The 23312-nt window shown below is 45.4% G+C and overlaps 1 protein-coding gene across 1 annotated transcript; it reads right to left on the bottom strand.

Moving 5' to 3' along the window:
• Positions 1–368: 368 nt before the first annotated feature.
• LOC113020103 (integrin alpha-3-like) lies at positions 369–23112 on the bottom strand. Its single transcript, XM_026163788.1, has 29 exons — positions 23027–23112; positions 21354–21523; positions 19256–19383; positions 18573–18658; positions 18362–18498; positions 18181–18287; positions 17988–18080; positions 17181–17240; positions 16942–17095; positions 16581–16774; positions 16415–16503; positions 16103–16236; positions 15880–15957; positions 15717–15784; positions 12741–12877; positions 11860–12003; positions 11687–11784; positions 9634–9802; positions 8637–8723; positions 8443–8522; positions 8291–8368; positions 7146–7248; positions 6899–7075; positions 6633–6755; positions 6303–6413; positions 1934–2032; positions 1703–1828; positions 1096–1250; positions 369–421 (listed from the first exon to the last, which is right to left on the bottom strand). The coding sequence occupies exons 2-28, from the start codon at positions 21509–21511 to the stop codon at positions 1140–1142; spliced, it is 3129 nt and encodes a 1042-aa protein (XP_026019573.1). The 5' UTR covers positions 21512–21523; positions 23027–23112; the 3' UTR covers positions 369–421; positions 1096–1139.
• Between the last annotated feature and the right edge of the window lie 200 nt (positions 23113–23312).

Raw genomic sequence — 23312 nt, 5'->3', positions numbered from 1 at the left:
TGTACACATATACACACAGATCAATAACCAATCATCTATAATCAATCGTCTGTGCTTGCTGTCAGCTGGAAACCTCACATCTCCGTCTACAATATGAACGTAAACACATTACGAGGTTTTCACATGACAGCAGACTCACACTGGCAGTGTGTTGGTCCAGTTAGAACTGGTTTGTTTTGGCCTAGTCCAGTTTGGTCTGGTCTGGTTTATTTTTTCAGACGCTGACAGTCTCTCAGTGAGTCTCAGTCCAAGAAGTGACCCAGTGTTTCGGGGACTTCCTGTTTCGACATGAGGAGACTTGGTCCTGGATCAGGAATCCGTCAGCATCCATGTGCTGCTGTTGTAGGTCGTCTTTACCCATAATCCTCCCCTGATGGAGCGCCACCGCCCGCCACACCCCCTGACGCAGAAAGAACCCACACTGCAGAGAAAAAGAGGGATCAGAGACCTTGTATGTCCACAGAGACACGGAGGCAGTGAATAGGTGACACAGGTGAGTTTGCTGGGATAACCAGTGATCTGCTGAAAGGCAGATTCATACTGGTCCTATTTTGGGGTGATTTCCCATAATTCCTTGCATTGACAGCAAACTGAATATTTTTTGGTTTAAGGAGTCTGTCGGGATTTGTGTGTGTGAAATTTGATTTGATTGGCTGCAAAAATCTAGCAGGTGTGGCCACAGACACATTAAAGGGTGAGCCCGCTTAATTTTTTTCTGCCGTTTTCTGTTAATGTGTCTTTTGTGACTCCTTTCAGAATAAAAGCTCCATCAAATCTGCAGAGAAAAGCCAACAAACACAAGCAATCACATTTTTTGCTGAGCTGATCAATCAGAAAAAGTAGAGCAGATGGAAACAGGAGGTTACTGAAAATCAAATGGTCCCTGAGATTATGGATGAAACAGGTTTTATTATGGGAGATGAATTTGTGGGGATGCCGTTATTAGTAAAAACCTAGAATTGATCAAATTTAAGACAAAATTACAAAGAACCTCAAAGTATCAGTGCTGACTACTTTAAGCAAGTACAAACTTTTTAACTTTGATCTGACTCAGCACTTTTCATAGTCTCAGTAATCAGTTAGTAACCCTTCCACCTCTGGTCCTTACAGCCGGGCTCTCTGGCTGCGGTGCCCCAGCCTCAGAGCTCCTCGGTCAGCCTGTCGTTCTCAGATGGCTGGCTCTTCATCTGGGCCTTCTGGGTCTTTGCCTGGTACAGCTCCCTGGTGCTGGCTCTCCTGAAGAACCCACACTGAACAGCAGGGGGCGACACACAACACTTTACAGAGATAAAGCTCACGATACAGATGAATGATGAATGGTGATGAGTGGTGATGAGTTGATGCTGCTCTGGAACCTAAAACTGGAACCAGTCTGGCAGTGCAGCAGAACTGGAGCTATCTTTCAGAAGCACTCTTGAGTTTTCAGAGATGGTTTGTAAATCCAGCTCAGGAACAATGATTTCACTGGAATCATTTAAGACTTTTTCTCCCAGTTTCTATGCCAAATGAATAATTTAAAGACTTCCTCTGATCAAAATCATCTTTCAGTTTACACACAAAACACCAGGCAGCTGAAAGTAAGCTGTTATTATAACAATATATGAGTACTGTGGAGACGGGGGATAATATCCACTTGTAAAAAGTTTCCCTGGACTATGACTTTATCTGCTGCATCATTTCTGTATGTTAACACCCGGGTTACCTTCCAGAGCAGCAGACAGATGAGAGCCAGCAGCAGGACACCTGCCAGGGCAGACAACATGATGATCCATAGGGGGGCGCCAGAGTCCACCTGTAGCCCCAGATCTGGATAGATGTAGACCTCAATCTGCAGAGAATACCTCAGAGATTCAGCAGGAAACTACAGCCACATACAGTGAACTGTGAAGGAGGGTGCAATGGTCCTTAGGGGGCACTGGCTGCAATCTGTTACCTGCGAGCTGTGAGACTCCATGTTCACGGTGGGTTTGTTGGTCTGCAGCTTCAGAGATGCCTGACCTTGAACCAAGACACTGCTCGCATCGCTGTAGTCCTGAAACACAACAAGAAGCGATAACTGGCCATGAGAGGATGAAAAAGACAAAAAGTCCTGATATCTGAGCACAGGTGTCTGCAGGTTTGGGGACAGAAATGCTTTCTGAGCTCACAGGATGACATTTTTTGCATTTCAGAGGTCTTAAGAGTTTTCATGCAGTATTTAAATGATAACGAGGGTTAATTTCGACAACACTTTAACACACAGACAAAAAAAAAATCCACTTTAAAAAATATAGAGCAAAAGAAACCAAAAATAGAAACTATCAATCTAAATAAAATGTAACAAATAGAATAAAAACCACTTGTCTCTGTAGTTGTGATGCAGACGGTTTAGTCTCTTTAAGCTGTAGTTTTGAATTCTTCTGGTCTCCATCAGAGATGGGCAGTAACAATTCAAGTCAATTCAATTTTATTTATATAGCGCCAAATCACAACAAAAGTCGCCTCAAGGCGCTTCATAGATACAGAGAAAAACCCAACAATCATATGACCCCCTATGAGCAGCACTTTGGCGACAGTGGGAAGGAAAAACTCCCTTTTAACAGGAAGAAACCTCCGGCAGAACCAGGCTCAGGGAGGGGCGGGGCCATTTGCTGTGATTGGTTGGGGTGAGAGAAGGAAGACAGGATAAAGACATGCTGTGGAAGAGAGACAGAGGTTAATAACAGATATGATTCAGTGCAGAGAGGTCTGTTAACACATAGTGAGTGATGATGAAACACTCAGTGCATCATGGGAATCCCCCGGCAGCCTACGTCTATTGCAGCATAACTAAGGGAGGATTCAGGGTCACCTGGTCCAGCACTAACTATATGCTTTAGCAAAAAGGAAAGTTTGAAGCCTAATCTTGAAAGTAGAGATATTGTCTGTCTCCTGAATCCAAACTGGAAGCTGGTTCCACAGAAGAGGGGCCTGAAAACTGAAGGCTCTGCCTCCCATTCTACTTTTAAATACTCTAGGAACAACAAGTAGGCCTGCAGAGCGAGAGCGAAGTGCTCTAATAGGGTGATATGGTACTACAAGGTCATTAAGATAAGATGGGGCCTGATTATTTAAGACCTTGTATGTGAGGAGCAGGATTTTGAATTCTGGATTTAACAGGAAGCCAAAACAGGAGAAATCTGCTCTCTCTTTCTAGTCCCTGTCAGGACTCTTGCTGCAGCATTTTGGATCAGCTGAAGGCTTTTCAGCGAGTTTTTTGGACATCCTGATAATCATGAGTTACAGTCGTCCAGCCTGGAAGTAATAAATGCATGAACTAGTTTTTCAGCGTCACTCTGAGACAGGATATTTCTAATTTTAGAGATGTTGCACAAATGGAAGAAAGCAGTCTTACATATTTGTTTAATATGTGCATTGAAGGACATGTCCTGGTCAAAAATGACTCCAAGGTTCCTCACAGCGTTACTGGAGGCCAAGGTAATGCCATCCAGAGTAAGAATCTGCTTAGATACCATATTTCTAGGCTTTTCAGGGCCGAGTACAATAACCTCAGTTTGATCTGAATTAAGAAGCAGAAAGTTAGCGGCCATCCAGGTCTTTATGTCTTTAAGACATTCCTGCAGTTTAACTCATTGGTGTGTGTTATCTGGCTTCATGGACAGATAGAGCTGGGTGTCATCTGCATAGCAGTGTAAATGTATGCTATGTCTTCTAATGATGCTGCCTAAGGGAAGCATGTATAATGTAAACAGAATTGGTCCTAGCACTGAACCCTGTGGAACTCCATAATTAACCTCAGTGTGTGAAGAGGACTCTCCATTTACATGCACAAACTGGAGTCTATTAGATAGATATGATACAAACCACTGCAGTGCAGTACCTGTAATACCTACAGCATGTTCTAATCGCTCTAATAGGATATTATGGTCGACAGTACCGAACGCTGCACTGAGGTCTAGCAGGACAAGCACAGAGATGAGTCCACCGTCAGAGGCCATAAGAAGATCATTTGTAACCTTCACTAAAGCTGTTTCTGTGCTGTGATGAGCTCTGAAACCTGACTGAAACTCTTCAAATAAACCTCTGCAGATGATCTGTTAGCTGTTTGACAACTACTCTTTCAAGGATGTTTGATATAAAGGAAGGTTGGAGATTGGCCTATAATTAGCTAAGACTGCTGGGTCTAGAGATGCTTTTTGAGTAAAGGTTTAACTACAGCCAGCTTGAAGGCCTGTGGTACATAGCCGATCATTAGAGATAGGTTGATCATATTTAATCGGAAGGTTGCCGGTTCGAGCCCTGGCTTGGACAGTCTCGGTTGTTGTGTCCTTGGGCAAGACACTTCACCCGTTGCCTACTGGTGGTGGTCAGAGGGCCCGGTGGCGCCAGTGTCCGGCAGCCTCGCCTCTGTCAGTGCGCCCCAGGGTGGCTGTGGCTACAATGTAGCTGCCATCACCAGTGTGTGAATGTGTGTGTGAATGGGTGGATGACTGGATATGTAAAGCGCTTTGGGGTCCTTAGGGACTAGTAAAAGCGCTATATAAATACAGGCCATTTACCATTTAAGACTGAAGCATTAATTAATGGCAGGACTTCTTTGAGTGGTTTTGTAGGAATGGGTTCTAAAGTTAACTCAGAAAGATCAATTGGAGAAAAAGAGTCTAACTTAACATCAATGGTACTAAGAGTAGCTGTAGATAATATTACATCTGTGGGATGATTATTGGTCATTTTTTCTCTAATGATTAAAATTTTATTTGTGAAGAAGTTCATGAAGTCATTACTAGTTAACGTTAAAGGGATGGTTGGCTCAACAGAGCTCTGACTGTTTGTCAGCCTGGCTACAGAGCTGAAGAGAAACCTGGGGTTGTTCTTATTTTCTTCAATCAGTGATGAATAGTAAGATGTTCTGGCTTTGTGGAGGGCTTTCTTATAAAGCAGCAAACTATTTCTCCAGGCTAAATGATGATCCTCTAAATTTGTGACACGCCATTTCCTCTCCAGCTTACGAGTCATCTGCTTTAGGCTACGTGTTTGAGAATTATACCACGGAGTCAGGAGACCTTAGTTTTCACTGGAGCTACAGTATCCAGAGTCGTACGTAGTGAGGAGGTGAAATTATTAACAAGATGATCGACCTCTGTTGGGGTAGCGTTCAGATAGCTGCTCTATGTTGGTACAGGGCATTGAAGATGATAACAGTGGGTGGATTATATTCTTAAACTTAGTTACAGCGCTTTCAGAAAGACATCTACTGTGATAGAGTCTACTCTCCACCGCTGTGTAATCAATTATTGTAAATGTAAATGTTATCAGGAAATGATCAGACAGGAGAGGGTTTTCAGGAAACACTGTTAAATGTTCAGTTTCTATGCCATATGTTAAAACAAGATCTAGAGTGTGATTAAAGTGGTGGGTGGGTTCTTTTACATTTTGAGAGAAGCCAATTGAGTCTAATAACAGATTAAATGCCATGTTGAGGCTGTCATTTTCAGCATCTACATGGATGTTAAAATCACCTACAATAATTATTTTATCTGAGCTCAGAACTAAACCAGATAAAAAGTCTGAGAAATCAGACAGAAACTCTGTGTAAGGCCCAGGTGGACGATAGATGATAACAAGTAAGATTGGTTTCTGAGTTTACAGCTGGGGTGGACGAGGCTAAGCATCAGGCTTTCAAATGAATTAAAAGTCTGTCTGGGTCTTTGGTTGATTAATAGGCTGGTGTAAAAAATTGCTGCCACACCTCCCCCTCGGCCTGTGCTTCGAGGTTTCTGGTAGTTAGAATGACTCGGGGGGGGGGGGGGGGGGGGGGGGGGGGGGATGTGGGGGATGTGATGAAATGTGCAGAAAATAGGTTTAAATGTTAAACAAATTTCTTCCAGTCAGAGAATGTTGCATATAATTAAATCTTTGCTTGATGCATAAAGTTAAAAGATTAAAACTAATAAAACAAGTTTTAAAAAGAGACATTTGATTACATTTTGTATGATGGATTATGCAGAAAAAGTAGAATTGGGCTGAAAGATCTATCGCTTTATCACCTATTCAGGTTGTAAATCATGTTTTTAAAAAGTAACTAAGTAATTAATTACTTTTGAAAATAAGTAATCAGTAAACTAATGGGATTGCTTTTTTGGGGAAGTAATCAGTAATTAGTTACTGATTACTTTTTTCAAGTAACTTGACCAACACTGGTCTCCGTTTGCTTCTTTAGCTGGTAAATGTTTGCATGCTTGCATTTTAAACTGGCAGGAAGTGAACCAGAAGAATGAAAGTGGGCATTAAATGAGGGTATAAGACTGGGGCTGCCCTTTTACCTCGATCATGGTGGAGTTCCACAGTCGGGCTTTGATGATCAGAGTCGCCGAGTTGTTCATGCTGACGAGAGGACAGACGAACTTCACGCACCTCGCTCCGCGGACACAGTCCTGCAACACGGTTTGCTGTGGTTACTTTGAAACACAACTGTGGACGTCCTCATAAAAATGTCCTCATGTTCTTCAGAAGCCCTCAGTTTTCTAAAACATGTCAAAATTGTTCCTCAAATTGTCCTCTCTCCTAAATGTCCCCACATTTAAAACTGTCCTGTCCTCCAAGATTGTCAATAAGCTTGTAGAAACAGTGTGTCCCTGTGCTTGTGTCTGTACCAGACTGTAGCGCTTCTTCTTTCTCTGAAGATGGAGGACAGTTGGAGTTCTGTCAGTCTGCTCCTCTTCCTCGTTTACTTCATCCAGATTCCTCTTCATCTTCTTCTTCTCCTCTTTTGACAGCTGAACCAACAGGAAGACAGGCTAACTTCCAGAGACAAGTTTAAAATCTTCGGTAAACAGTTCAGTTTTAATTGGCCTTTATTCTAAAGAAGAACGACTTTTATTTTGAAAGTAGTGTATGAGGCTGATGTTGCTGTGGTTACCGTGAGGTTGAGAGGATTAATGATGTTGCCGGGTGGAGAGCAGCGAGGCTCTGAAGTACCATTTATTTGGATCTCTGTGAGGTACAGCAGCCACTTCCCATTGGTGGCTTCCATCGGCCAATCAAACTCCACCTCCAGGGTGCCCAGGTGGCCCAGCGGCTTTCCCTGGACATGCACCTGATGGAGAATACCGTTCACACCTGACCTGGTGAGGGTCACGCAGAACTGTAAATGTTTTCAGACTAACCTGGAAGGTCAAGACCAGCAGGCTGCCGATGTCCTCTGTCTTCTTCATGGCCACCTCACCGATCACATGACCACTGAAGGAGGTGGGGCCTGACGTTGAAATTCTGTCGAGGTACCAGATGAAAGGTTACCATGCCTTCTCCATTTAAAATACTCAGAAGTGTGGCTCCGTGTTGGAGCGTTTCTGTGGACCACTGTGGCCCTTCTTTTCACCTGTCCAGCACTCCCGAGTGCAGTGTGTTGCACTCTTCATCCTCTTCATACCTGCCTCACTTCCTTGTCCCCCATTAACCATATAAGTACAGGGTGTCTGTAGCTCACAAGATAGGTCACCTACTAACTGGAAGGTTAGTGGTTTGATCCCTGACTGCCTTGGGCAAGATACTAACTCCAACTTAATGACTCGCTGCCCTACAAGGCCACCTGCGTCGGGCTAGAGGACACACACGCAGACACAACTGGACCAGGGCAGAGATGCTGCCGTCTACACCGGGTCACTCTTACCCCATTTACCCACCCCTATTGCTTGTCATGTCTTTTCACGGTGTTACGGTGTGAAGGCATAGGGATAGCTCAGTAGGTAGCGTGGTCGCCCTGTGACTGGAAGGCTGGGAGTTTGAATCTACCGAACAGCTACCCTCAGGTACACCGGAGCAAGGTACCATCCCCATTGTGTAATGTATGTACAAGGAGTCCAATTTCACTGCAGGGAACTGCTAGTGACAAACAAAGGCTTCATCATCATCAACTTGCTCTGAAGATGCTCCATCTGAATATGAATATGTGTGAATGTGAGTTAGAGCACACTCAAGTGCTTGCATGAATGATGCAAGTTAAATAAAGCACTTTGAGTACAGAGCCAGTCTATTCAGCATTTACATGGATGTAAGGCATGTGTTTATTGATACTGTCTGTTATCTATGTGCTGATGTTCATCATTTTTTTACTAATTTTGACGCTGTGAGCTGAGGTCAACGTTTCCACTGTGCTTCGGTTTGTTCTGTGTCGGCTCACATTGGGGCAGGGTTACTGTCCTTGTCAGTCTGGATTCATTTCACAACAAAGAGTCGTAACTCAGATTCTCCTCCCTGGCTGTGAGCTTAAAGCTCAGACGGGCCACCTGATGTGCACCTGATCTGTACTTACAAACTGAGTGATGTCTGCAGCAAATACTCCACCACCATGAAGACGGAGATTGGGGACAGATCTGGCTGTTCACTGAGCCTGAAGACACACAGAAATGCCACTCAGTAACCTCCAACAAACACAGAGAGAGTGGCGTGTGGTGAAGGCCGTACGTGGATAGCTGCAGCACAGACTGGATCTCGCGTGTGTCCAAACTGATCTCAGATGGCTGAAATTTGATCAGAACCTGAACCTGAAACACAGGAAGAGACAATACATCAGAAAGAGCTCAGCAGAGTTACTGCAGTACAGACAGCAGCAGACAGCAGCAATGCTAGTGCCCTGGGTCAGCAGTGATATTCCCTACCTTGTTGTTGCTTCTGAAAGGGTTCCCGAGCTCACACTGAAGAGAGGTCCCCTCCACAGAGCACTCCACCACTGCCGAGGCATCACCCTGAAACACAAAGAAAAAGGGGTGATATGGTACTACAAGGTCATTAAGATAAGATGGGGCCTGATTATTTAAGACCTTGTATGTGAGGAGCAGGATTTTGAATTCTGGATTTAACAGGAAGCCAAAACAGGAGAAATCTGCTCTCTCTTTCTAGTCCCTGTCAGGACTCTTGCTGCAGCATTTTGGATCAGCTGAAGGCTTTTCAGCGAGTTTTTTGGACATCCTGATAATAATGAATTACAGTCGTCCAGCCTGGAAGTAATAAATGCATGAACTAGTTTTTCAGCGTCACTCTGAGACAGGATATTTCTAACTTTAGAGATGTTGCACAAATGGAAGAACGCAGTCTTACATATTTGTTTAATATGTGCATTGAAGGACATGTCCTGGTCAAACATGACTCCAAGGTTCCTCACAGTGTTACTGGAGGCCAAGGTAATGCCATCCAGAGTAAGAATCTGCTTAGATACCATATTTCTAGGCTTTTCAGGGCCGAGTACAATAACCTCAGTTTGATCTGAATTAAGAAGCAGAAAGTTAGCGGCCATCCAGGTCTTTATGTCTTTAAGACATTCCTGCAGTTTAACTCATTGGTGTGTGTTATCTGGCTTCATGGACAGATAGAGCTGGGTGTCATCTGCATAGCAGTGTAAATGTATGCTATGTCTTCTAATGATGCTGCCTAAGGGAAGCATGTATAATGTAAACAGAATTGGTCCTAGCACTGAACCCTGTGGAACTCCATAATTAACCTCAGTGTGTGAAGAGGACTCTCCATTTACATGCACAAACTGGAGTCTATTAGATAGATATGATACAAACCACTGCAGCACAGTACCTGTAATACCTACAGCTGCTCTAACAAAGTCACCGTGGTGTTCCACTTTAGATGGTCGGAGCTCTGCTCTACCTTTGTCTCTACTCCAGAGTAGATAAGTGATGGTGGGATGCTGATGCTCAGAATGGTGTTGTGAGCATCCTCTGCTGGTTGACCTGTTGATGGTGTATTGCTGATGTTAACCTCCAGAAACAGCCTCTTGATGGTGGAGTTGAAGTACATCACCTGAGTACCATCAAGCCTGAAAACACACAAGAACACAAACATCGGCCGAACCTCAGCAGCTGTCTTAGTTAATAATCACCTGACAGACTCTAACCATGTTGTATCTCACAGACTCTAAGCCAGTCTTCTGTTCTTTTGTCTGTTATTGTTTATTCTTAATGTTTGTACAGTTTCCTTTAAAAGTGAAATATTTGAATTTTGTTTTTCATTATATCTCAGTACCTAACAGTTAGTAGGAGACACTGGCCTTCAGGCTTTCTGGCAGAACACCTTCAGGGAAGTAAGTGGAATATCAAAGTCAATCATCAAGTAAGTGGTTGCAGTGGGATGTGGTCTGTGGGTTCAGGGGGAGGTGCCAGACAAGGTTGGCCAGCTCTGCCCTATTTCAGTAGCACGCCAGGACATGGAGAAGGAAGGAGCTGAGAGCAGACAGCTGCACCGGGATCAAATGTGGTAAAAGGAACATTCTGAGCTAGTCGGCACATCCGCCTGAAAGGCACCTTGTAATTAAAACACTGTGAAACACTAACACATGTTACAGTGGCCCTCAACTGCCCAGCAGGACAAGGTCAGTCCCCTGACCCATCCAGGAGAGGGGGCACTGGCAGAGATGGTGGTAGTGCCAGACTGAAGTGTTAGAAACCCGTGGCAGCGCTGTGACACTGGCTGAGAACCAGCTAGCAGCAGCCCCAAGAAGAAGGCCCCGTGGCACTTCCCCGTTTCGACTGTCCGCTTAAGGACAGCAACAACAATCTCCAACTAACCTCTATCTGTCACCACAGGTCTTGGCGACAGTGGACGCTACACCTTGCTTACTGGGAGTCCCACAAAGATTGGGACAGCAATGCTGGTGGTGCAGATGACCGGTACACATGCACCAGGAGTACCCACTGATGGAGGAGGAAAAAGTGCTCCAACACCCTCACCCAGTCTGGTAGAGACATTCAGTGTGCCGGTAAGGTGCCAAGGGGGTACAGGTCGGTGTGCGATGGACTCAGGCTGCACACAGACTCTGGTCCACCAAACCCTGGTTTGCCCGGAGCATTGGTTGAAACAGAGCATGGGGACATTCCTAAATCAATTTCATTGATCAATTTCATATCATTCAAATGAAAATAACTCAGCATTAGCGTTAGCTGATATACTGTAGAAGATGGATATTTAAAGCTTCAGTCAGTGATTTTTTAAGTTATTTAATAAAATAAAAGAATACTGCCTGGGTTTGTGTTGGGATGCACTGATGACCATTACTGACATCGTCAGTGGTGACCCGGGGTGAGTGAGGCTGTTTAATGCTGACTCTGAGGAGGAGGAAACAGCGGGGCTTCCAGTGATTCGCTCCACAGAGATGTGTCCACTGGAGCATCGAGTGTAGTCACAAGACAACACTCGATGATAGAAACTGATGTTCACATGGTGCGCCCAGGTATGGGAACTGATAAGAATTTAGCGATTTCGATTTCACTATTGATATCACTTATCAATTCTATTCCTTATGGATTCTCATTGGCTCCACCATCAACGACAACAAATTCATGCAAATTAATAACATGCTGTTTGGTCAAATCAATCACAACAACTTATTGCTGCTAAAGGAGGGTCTGAAGCTGCTGAATCATGGAGTGTACAGCTGTAACAATGATTAGTCTCAGACGTGTAGTTGCTTCATTTTCTTTTTCAAGTGTAGTGGATTTCTGGGTATACAAATATAAATGAGATAATAAATAATGATAAATAATAACAAAGATTTTAACTCCAGTGAAGTACAGAGCTTCTTATCTGCTTCATCATGCCTTTAAATTGGCTTCTTATCACATGACCTCATGCTTCCTGCTGAGTGTTTCTGTCCAATCATCTTTTTTGGACTCTGGGCTGAGCAGTGTGTGTTCTGTTCACTCACTCGGGGAAAGCTTTCTGGCTCTCATCGGTGAACCGAGCTGTCATCTGCAGGTTGCTGTGGCAGCGGTTATCAGAACCACAGTCCTTCTGGATGTGGATCTGAGGGACAAGGACAGCATCGGTCAGACCAGCAGAGTTTGGCTTTTCTATAAAAAGGTTCTGATGGGTTCTGACCTGGGTTCTGATGGGTTGGGGTCTCTCACTCAGCACCGGGAGGCGTTTCAGGTCCTGCACGTTCTTCTTTTTCTTGGGAAACTTCTCGTACAAGGAGGCATTCAAGGAGAACACCAGAGGCTCCACTTTGTCTCTGATTACACTCTTCAGAACATAAGAACACAGAAACTGAACATCAGCTCAGTGCCAACATGACGTGGACTGCAGGAGCTTCTTTGCAGGATCTGTCCAGCCAGACTGATGTGAACTGGCCACTTGGAGCTGAGGAAATCAGGCTGAAAGCAGGTGGTGATCAGCAGGAATGTGAAGTAAACACGAGTCAGTGGACTGAAAGCATGAGAAACAGCAGGCTCGCTGACAGACTGAAACAGAATCACAGAGTGAAAACAGGACGAGAGCCGAGCGAACGCGATCAGAAACACAAACCGAAGACATGAACGAACGTGACTTTTGCTTCGACCTGCCTACACACCACCTCAGATGCTCGCTGTGGTTTTCCTGTTGAGCTGTGGCTGAGAAGCAGGATGTGGAGTCTGTCAGCAGCCGCACGAATAACATGGCGGCAGAAAGTCATCATGACTTTGATCATCAGAATCAGTTCGTTATATCTCACACAGCAGAACTTCCTTCATCTGACTCTAATTAAAGGAAAAAATATAATTTAAGTTTTTTCATGCAGAACTGGAGGACCACGTTTGGTCTTTGCTCTCGTTATGTGGTGTGCTGGTTTGGGACGATTCTCAGAGTGAGCTAGTCTTAAATAAACCGTGACACAGCTCCGACACTCGCCGCTCACATCGACACTAAATGTTTTGTTTCAGTGGACGTGCTTGTCAGATTTCAGCAGCCTGTAGGGGGTGCTATGCCTGTGTTTGTCTCACCTGCAGTCCCACTCTCAGCGTCCTGCACTCCTCCAGCGGCATCGACAGGTAATCAGAGTACACGCTCTGCCCGTTGTCATGAAAATTGAGGCGGGGCTTGACACTAGTGATGTCAGCTTTCAGCGTGAAGAGGATGGCTGTGACACAAAGATAAGGGTTCAAATATAAAACACACAGGCGTAAGATAATCACAGGTTGTGATGTGATTTATTTGTTGTTCCTTAACCCTGACATGTGACAGACACCAATAGAGTCCAGGATCTGGGTGGGCTTTAAGGCGTCTGGAAAGGGAACTCAAAACTGGATTATAGATGGCAGACAGTTGGTGTCGTAAACCCCCGCCTCTGTTCAAAGATGGTCGCTCACAGTGGACATAAATGCTTCTTTCACTCCTCTTTCAAACCATCTGTCCTCTCTGTCCAAAATGTGAACATTGGCATCCTCTTTCAATCCAGTTTTGAGTTCCCTCCCCAGACACCTTAACGCCCACTCACATCCTGGGTCATCTGACCTCAGGAAATCACATGACAGGGTGACTACGATGACCTGGTTGACTGAGAACCTTCACAGACATCTAAAATACAAGACTGTTTTATTAAAACTCCGGCAAGATTTTTATGAAATTGAGTAGGACCACGAATTGATCCTTGAGGAACTCCACATTAAAATTCATAGATAAAGATAATCTACATTTTAGACTGGATTTCAATACACAACATTTTATTTCTGATACTTTAGTTTCTCTGTGAAAAGATTAAGAACAAACATGTTCAAACAAAGGCTTGACGACATTGTGAGGCAGCATCAGATCATGGGAGTCGACAGCCACACTCAGTAGCTTAGATTAAAAAACATGCGCTGAACTAAATTTAAATGAATACACTGCCCAGGTAGCACATCCGAAGTTACTTTTACAACATCACCTTTGGTGGGACATATCAGTTTCATTTAATGTAAATGAAAATAACTCCAGCAGTGTTAGCTGACATACTGTAGAAGATGGACATTTAAAGCTTCAGTCAGTCATTTTTAAGTTATTTAATAGAATAAAAGAATACTGTATTCATAAACATACATACAGACAAAAATAGTGTTATTACACAGAAACTGATGCATTCTCATAAACGTATAGTTGATGTATTATCATTATTATTTTAGCAGAGTGGCTGGGAGGAACAACTCCCTTCTGACTAATGTTGGGGTTTTACACATGTGCCCATCACCAGTCAGAAGTGAGCGTCTCTGACTCACTAACTCGTATCAGACTCCATTCACAAACTTCTACTGCCTCCTCCAGAGTAAATAAAGGTGGATGCTTCTCACTCGGGATTGACAGATACTCTGGATTACTGCCATCACACTGATTTTTCTGCCAATACTACAGTTTGGGGTTTGAGTTGGGGTTTAATTATAGCAGAAAAGGTATCGGATGTATTACTGATAGTTGGCTGAAGCCTCACGATGCTTCTGTAATGGAACATGACGACTTTAGAGGAGATCAACTTGCAGGGAAAAAATCTTTTTATTAATTTGAAATTATTTTCAGTTTTGGTTGGTGTGACCTGCGATGACAGAGGAAGTACTCTTTTTATGCTGGGGTTTATCAATAGTTTATCAATATATTTATATTTGCACACCAATGCTAAATTAGCCAATACTTGAATGGACTCTGGTCTTCTCTTTCTGTGTGTAGTTGACATGTTAACAGTTATCAGCTTCTCTGTGAGACAGAAGACGCTCGGGTCCAGAGACACAGTGAGGGTGACCTTGTCTCTGATTGGTCAAATTAACACAACCAGCAAACACAGACACACACTGAGAGAGCGAGAGTCTCAGATGTAATAATATCAGTTTCTCTAATGTGATTTATCATTCAGAGAATCACTCAGGGGACAAGAGGACACACAAGGACACGGCATGATGTCATCTGTGCGTGTGTGTACAGGCGTGTTATAGCAACAGTGTGGCCTCAGCTCTGATTGGTCAAGTTAACGAGACACAATAAGGACACACGCTCAGAGTCTGTGTGTGTGTTGATTAAAAACTGGATCTAATTGACAGCTGTGTCCTGTCAATCACTCACACACACGCACGCACGCACGCACAGGAAGTTGATGTCATTAGCAAGTCCAGCCTGTAACCTCTTGTTAGTGGCAGTGTGGTCGATTGCTGTGCTCGCTTAGACTCTCCTGAGGTGTTACCTCAGGTCACCTGACCCAGGTGTGTGTCTACAGGTCAGAAACCACTACGGGCTGTTTCCATGGTTACACGTTGGTGGGCTGACACTCCACCATCTCGCTCAACTGCCTGATAAAATCCTGCTGCGTAGTTTCTGTCTGCTGGTGCTGAGAGTGATGCGAGATGGACAGTGAGAGTCCACCTGTTGGAGGTTAATCCAGCTGTGAGCTCAGCTTTGAAGGCAGCACCTCCTCTTGCAGCAGGCCATAGGGACGTGAACTTTGGATGAGTCACATGACTTCATCTTTCAACAGCCAAACTCTGGGAAAACTGGGAATGGTCATGATTTACTTTGATAGATAACAGTTTATGACTGATTTTACTGGCACACGGGCACCTGGTAGGATATAATGAGCAACTACAGCCAGAAGGTTGGGTTAATGCATCCTTAAGCTAAAACTGAAGGAAGCCCGCAGCTATGGGCATTGGAGAAGGAAAGCAAACAGGAAAAATATGTAAATACTCTTGCATCAAACGCCATCAAAAACTAATGAAACGGGACTGATTCTGAACCTTCCAGGTAGACATAGCATGTTACAGGTGTACTACCGCGTCTGAACAATACTTCCTGGTTTAATTTGGCTCAGCTATCCTTCACGGACATCTCCCTGCAGTCCTGTTTTGGCCACTCGTATGCTCTCCTCCACAGAGCCAAACCTTCCAGCCCAGCCTTCCAACCTTCGCAGAAGTTAGCATGATCAGATTTAATATGGGTGCATTTTTTTGTCTTTGACTCACTGATGTTGTCTCTGTCGCTCTTCTCTCCCCTGTTGAACATGTAGAAGAAACACACTTCCACCTGTATACTGAGAGAGTCGAGCTGTTAGCATGTTATCGTGTGAAAACACCTCCGTACTGAGGGTCTGTGAGCATGTTAGCTGATGGTAGCTTTGAATCTCACCAGAAGTCACAGCTGTTTGGGTCCACGATGGTCGGAGAAACTTTGAGTGTTTTATTTAAATGGATGACCGGTCGACTCCTGAGGATCAACACATCAGTCCATTAATAAATGCATAAATTTAGTTATTCTTGAGCTCTTAATTAGCAGTAAGTGCTAATGATCAGTACTTTGAGGACTTCAAAATGTACTTTAGATGAGCACTATTTAGCGCAGAAGTTGGTACCTGAACAGAACAACGGTATCATCGAGAGAACCAACCAGCAGGTCCGGGTAATAGTTCCCATCAACATCCCCGCCTGCAGAAAGGGAGTAGCCAAAAGTCCCGAAAACAGGGGAGACCGTGCTGCCTCGGATCACCTGTACAGAGGAGGAGGCGGGGTCACAGGTGTGTCTGCACACCAATTTAAAAACCATCACTGGCAAAACTTGTCTGGCCCGTGAGGACATGTCTGCACTCTGATGGTTCAGAGTTGGTTTGAAAGTTGTGTCCTGGGAATGTGGGTCAAACATAGAAAGGACCGTGTTTTTGTGAGACCTGGCTCGGCTCTGTAGAGATGCCCTCACTGCTTCCTGTCCAGATCATCACACTTCCTGCTTCATGAAAAGGAGCTCCGATGGCAAAGTCTGGAACAACCAAAGACCCGTCACCATGACTACTGATTACTGATCACGAAAACACCAGCATCACGTTGAGCCCTCACCCTGGAAGCCGTCCTGGTTGAGGTCTCCTGCAGCGGCCACAGCCATGCCGAATGCCGACCCCGCCGGCCCCTTCAGCACTACGCTGGGCTCAGAATTGAACCTCCCTCCTACGTTCACGTAGACATAAACTGCCCCGCCCACCTCCGTCTGACGGTGGAAATAAAAAGGAGCGCCCACCAGCAGGTCGTTCCACCTGTGGGACAAAAAAGCAGCTCAGTGAGTGTTCCTGAAACATGTTCCTCAGGTTTAGATTATGGTGCTCTGTGGTTCCCACTGAGTCGTTGTCATCAGAAGATTTTACTAAAGGTACTGACCGTGTTGCCTCAGTGCGGGTCATGTGACCCATAAACCATTCCTCACCCGTCATTATTGAGGTCAGTAACTGCCAAGGCGTTCCCAAAATACGAGCCCATCTGTTGACCGCGCAGCTTCTGGCGAATCATCAGTTTATCAGAGCGCTTGACGGCCAGCAGCACCGAGCCATGAGCGTCTTCCATACGGTCCCGAGGAGCTCCTATTCAACAACACACCAATCAACACATCTATCAGTAAATCTACAGGTCAACCAGCTGCTTCCTGATTAGCTGAAAAGTCTTCACCTGTTACGATGGTTTCATCATCCTCAGAGAGAAGGCGAGGAGCCTGAGCGACAGAATATCCTGCACAAATACACGTTTTACATTCAGCTTCAATTCTTTAAATGTAGGAAAGGTTCCCATTAAAAGCATACATGTCTGAACATTCATTGAAACTTCAAAATAAAAGCAGCTGAATTCTGTGACACACAGACAGATAGATACATGCGAGACCGATGGAGGACTGATCCAGAGGAGACCTGCTTCATTAAAATAAGTCTGCCACGTAAAACAATAACACAAAGCACGATTCAGATCCTGACTGATCCGCACGTCAAAGTATCGGCTGCTCATCCACATACGTAACTCTGCACTTAGCTTGTGAGGCTGCAGGTATTTATTTAAGTCAAAGGAAAGAGCCGGACTCACAGCCACCTGTGGCGGCAAACACTTCCTGCAGAAACCAGAATTACACTTTTTGAACGATATGAAAGCCGGTTTGATGCGTGCGTTTCTGAATGAAGACACACAAACAGAGAGTTTTCACTATGGACTCTTTTCTGCGTCAGCGTGTGACTAAAAACCTGAAACACTGCTCACAATAAACTAAGCCTGACGAGAGCTTCTGCTCTGTGTTGAGGAACATTAGCGTTTCTACAGGACACCGTCCCTCTGCTCCACCCTCATTAAATCATTGTCTCAAACCGCATGTGCTCATTGCAAACCTTATTTAGGCACATTCATGTAGCTGATTTAAATACTGTCCTGCCCTGAGGAAGACACGTGTGACCGAGCTCAGATCTGAATGAGCTATTTAAAGAGACGGCGCACCGATGTAGATGTTCCTGTGCTTCTGGTTGGAGAAGGAGCTCTTCTTGGTGTCAAACTCATCGTCAGGGTTCATCCAGGAGACTTGGACGTTTCCTACAACACACACACCATGAACTGCATTAGATGCTCACAGAGCTGAGATGCTCGCTCTGAAAAGGAAGAAAAACATCAGAATAGAATAGAATAGAATCACCTTGCCATTCGAAGCTTCCAGGCGAGCCAACAAGGACTTCGCTTTGAGTGATGGCCGCTGACATCCCCATCCCGCACATGACCTCACCAGTGAAATCACCCAGATGACTGAATACAGACAGGCAGCAGGTGAGGAGGCGGAGCATCACTCATCACCTGTAGTGTGCAGTCATGTGACATACCTGCAGGACTGTTCGGGGTCCTGCCAATTAGAGTCGTTCTCGTCGTACCGCAGGTCGTTTCCACGGAGATAACAGCGGCCAATCATTTGCCTTAAATTGAACGCTCCATAGAGTTTTGTGAAGCGGTGACCGCATGCCTGCAGAGCAAACACGCCATTCTTTAACTTCTCACCAATAGGAAAATAATCAGCCAATCAGAGCACAAACTCACCAGGACACGCCCCCCAGGCCGGCCCTGACTGGCTACTGAGACGCCCAACCACATGTCCTCGACCAGTTCATCAGCATGGATCTTGGCTGAAACACATCACAGGTGAGTCACAGACTGTAGGCTCCGCCCACTGACGGGGTAAAGGTAAAAAAGTAAACTTTTGTGTGATTTATTCCACTGACTCTAACCCCATACGACCTGTGCTGCAAATATGTTGTCCAGCAGCTGACAGAGCAGGTGCTATCCTGCACACCTGAGCTGCAGCAGTATGACAGCACAGCTCACCTGGACCTGTCACACAGGTGTCACATACCCGCTGGCTAACCTCAGCCGGGAGAGTCAGCTCAGATCAGTGAGTCGCTGATTCATGACAGTTTCTCTCCATATAAACACTGTGTGTGTGTGTGTGTGTGTGTGTGTGTGTGTGTGTGTGTACATGTGGGTGGGTGTGTTGCTGTTGTTGTGTTTGAGCAGCCGATAACACACACAGCAGCTTTCACTGCTCACTGAGGGATGGAGTTCCCATAATGCACCAGGACACTGATAGCATCACCCATTAGTGCAGCCAAACAAGCTCAGGAAACGGGTCGCTGACTGTCAGGCTGAGTACCTGATCTGTGATTGACCGATACAAGAGAAAGTAAACAAACCAGCCAATAAGGCTAAGGACACGTGTGACTCACTTGGATCTATGAGCTTCATCCTCCTGCAGTCTGACTGGTTGGCACTGATTGGACAGGTGTACACTCCTCCTGTGTGATTGGCTGGAACATTTGGCTCCGCCTTCTCTCTGGGGGCTCCGACTAATAGCCTGTCGGGATGACACAGACGGCACAGTTAACGTTTGAGATTCTGGGTGGAATAAATGAGGAAACGTCTGAAGGACACACACAGAGGACACGGGTCGCCTCCTTCTAAGGAGCTTCAGTCACGTGACGTGAATTATCTGAAGATGAGCAAACCGGCCCAGCCTTCCAGAGACAGTTCGGGGGACTCTGTTTGTGTCAGTGCCGTCTACATTTAGTCTCACAGTAAAGTTTTACTGGAACAAACGTGTCCTCCCAGCTGAGAGCTCGTTCACAGCAGCCTGACCTGACTGTGCATCTGTACCTGTTTAACTGCTGCTGTGGGGTCCCAACTGCTTCACAGCTCAAACCCTATCAAACACACATTTGAACTCTGCCTGTCCTTAGGCATCACTACCTGCTTAACGTGTCTCCCAGAATCACCTGACTATGCATAGTGTCCTCAAGAACCCATAAGACCATGGCAGATGGCCCCGCCCCTCCCTGAGCCTGGTTCTGCTGCAAGTTTCTTCCTGTTAAAAGGGAGTTTTAAAAGAGTTTTAAAAGAGTTTTAAAAGAGTTTTTCCCTCCCACTGTCACATAGGGGGTCATATGATTGTTGAGTTTTTCTCTGTATCTATTATTGTAGGGTCTACCTTACAATATAAAGCGCCTTGAGGTGATAGTTGTTGTGATTTTGAATTATTGATCATGAGTGTGACAATCACAGAGGAACACACCTGGGGGGAGGGGGGGAACTTCCAATCAAAGACATTGACCTCCTAACCCCTGAACACTCCAAGGAAGCTACATTAGAGTGTGAGTGTGTGTGTGTGTGTGTGTGTGTGTGTGTGTGTGTGTGTGTGTGTGTGTGTGTGACTAACAGCTAATCCAATTACAGAGTATAAAGAGACAGTTGTCACGGTGACTAGAGACAGACAGCTGGGTGGCCTCTGTGTGACCGCCTCTCACATAGAGACAGGAAATGTGCAGCTTTAGTGTGACCTGCACTTCCTGTTAGACCCCCCATCTAACCTCAGTTTACTCTCACACGATACTCTGCAGACAGTAGCTGCGCGCAGAGACTTGAGCTGCTTTTATTTTGAAAGTCTAACCTAAAAATGTGTGTGTGCAGTGTGAGGCTGCACCATGTGACCTGCCGGCATCTGCTCGGACTCACTCTGACGATAAACGCCGCGCTGACAGAGGTGGGCGCTGTCACTCCTCTGCTCCCCGACATTACGGAGCCCCCGAAAACCTCCTGAAGCTCCACCTTTCTTAATACCGCCTTGTCCTTTATCTGCTGTTTGCGCAGACTTCAGAAGAATTCAGACATATTATTAACGCTGTGGGGCATTCACCTGACTCTGTGTGTGTCTGACGCACACACACAGAGTACGGTGTGTGTTTGATAGGGTCCAGTGAAGGAAGCGGAGAAGTCGGCCAGAATTCGGTGGAGAACAGTCACCTGAAGCCAGACAGACCACTCCGTGAAGCCAGAGAGCGGACAGAAATGTTGCCCACGACGACCACAAAATGATCCACTATTTTAAACGTCCTCACAACTCCAAATGCCACGTTTATTATTCACACATGAAAGTGTTTCTGAGATATGACCTCACTTCCTGTTTTACTGCTGCTTTGATTAGCTGTGATAGATTTGGTTCTAACTGATGAAAAGTGGAAACAATGTTGCTTTGAACTCTGCTTCATCAAAATAATCCAGCAGTTCTTCATCTATAGAAAAGGACCCACACAAGCCCGCTCTGTCACAACACTGGTGTTAATGGTCACTTTGAGGACAGTAGAGATCTGCTGACCTAAGGTTCAGTCTGAAGTCAGATCATTTACCCGGACACACCTAAAAGCAGATGTACAGCTAGCACGCGCACGCGCACACACACACACACACACACACACACACACACACACACACACACACACACACACACGCACGCACGCACACACACACACACACACACAGGTGTGTACTCACAGGTAGCTCTCTGTCTTCAGGTCTTGGTGCAGAGCAACAGAAAATCCAAACAGACTTCCTCGTTCGCCCATCTTCAGCAGTGGAAATGATGTGTCGAGGTTAAACGCTGCACACACGCTGATACCCACAACCAGCAACATGCACACACCTGTTGCCATGGAGACACACACCTGAACAGCAGAAAAAAGTCAGAAGTGCGATTGTCAGTAAGTTATCTTTAATGTCACACGGGTTTTATTCTACCTGGCTGTATCGTCATGGTAACTGATGCTCAGTGGAAGACGTATGAAATGTGAAAGCTGCTGAGCCGTACCTTTGTCGTGTCATCAAATGAGTCCTGAGTGAATCTCTCAGAGTGTTAAAATGCTGACTGTGGTCTGGATAGCCATCTATCTCTTTCATGCAGACGACACTGTTATTGATGAGCCTCTTTATACCCTCACAGTCACACTCCACCGTGAACTTAATCTGCTGCGTTTCAGGACGTTTTGGTATAATCTCGAAAAAACTGGATTGGGGTCGTATTTGGAAATGTAATTCACAAAGGTAGCATGAAAATCAAAAGTCAAAAATTATTGTAATCTTTTATTTGAAGTTTGAATCTCTGGAAGCAGGATTGATGCTGCTCAGCTTTCTCTGGGTTATGTTAAGAAAGAGTGCAGCTCATCCAAGCTGTGTGAGCTTCCTACTTTGTGATGATCTGCTGGGATTGGTGGTGGTCGCTCTGCCACGGTTGATTTGAAGTTGGTATGGAAAATGAGGAGCACTTCATCATTCTACCTGCTCACAAGCTTAATGGAGATGCTGATTTCTTTTTCCAGCAGAGTTTAGCAGGTGTCCGCAGCAGCAAAGCTAAAGGAAACAGTTTTCTGGTCACCCTGAACGCCACAGAGAATCTATGAAAGTCACTTCAGCCAAAACTTCAGTAACACCTCAGCAGCTATGAGCTTTTCTCCTCCGTGCTATCGTTGTGTTCCTTATCCTTTTCTACTGTATTTCCTTGCAGCTCTTTACTCTTCTCTCTGTGTTTTCTGTTGGGTTTATGTCTTTCAGTAAATACTGAGAAACTGTCTTTCTGTGAGCTGCAAACAGTATACCTGTACTGACTGTATTTTTGCTTTCACTTCAGGCTGTTCGTTCTGGCACTAATGAAACATTAATTACATGTAACAGCGCATTAAATATGAAGTGTTTTCAGTCATCCACCCATTCACACACACATTCACACACTGGTGATGGCAGCTACGTTGTAGCCACAGCTGCCCTGGGGCGCACTGACAGAGGCGAGGCTGCCGGACACAGGCGCCACCGGGCCCTCTGACCACCACCAGTAGGCAAACATGGGGTTAGTATCTTGCCCAAGGATATTTGACATGCAGCCCGGAGGCAGCCTGGGATCGAACCACCGACCTTCTGATTAGTGGCTGACCTGCTCTGCCACCTGAGCTACAGCCTCTCACAGCATCTTTACCCAGCAGACTTACAGTACATTAGCTTTAGATGTGGAGTATTTTGACTCTGTGGCACTTCATTACAGCGTGAGGACACCCGTCTAACCCTGGAATGAATTTACTGAGATATTAAATTTGCTGCTGAATAATAGAAATCTGGTCTGAAGTCTGTCCCTGTCAGATCAAATGTAAAGAAATAAGGGTAGAGGAAGAAATGCAGACCTGTTGCTCTTCCTGTTGGCTCGTTGGTTTGTCCCTTGCAGGTTGTCAGTTTGATTCCCGCACTGCTCCGTCTGACTTCTCCTCCGTCTGCTCACCGACTGATCTGCACACGCTCAGATGCCTCCCTCACTCACGCCCTCATTCTCATTCTTCAGCCGTGCTCACTCGCCCTGAAATGAAATCATGTCTCTCTCTCTCGGTTAACCCCACCCCCACACACACACACACACACACACACACACACACTATATTTGTCTTTCTATCTTTGTGAAGACCCATGTTCTCA

Source organism: Astatotilapia calliptera, chromosome 4 (assembly GCF_900246225.1).
Source record: "Astatotilapia calliptera chromosome 4, fAstCal1.2, whole genome shotgun sequence".
Classification (NCBI taxonomy): domain Eukaryota; kingdom Metazoa; phylum Chordata; class Actinopteri; order Cichliformes; family Cichlidae; genus Astatotilapia; species Astatotilapia calliptera.
Note: the sequence above shows the minus strand (reverse complement) of the source record. Positions and strands in the feature narration are given on the sequence as shown.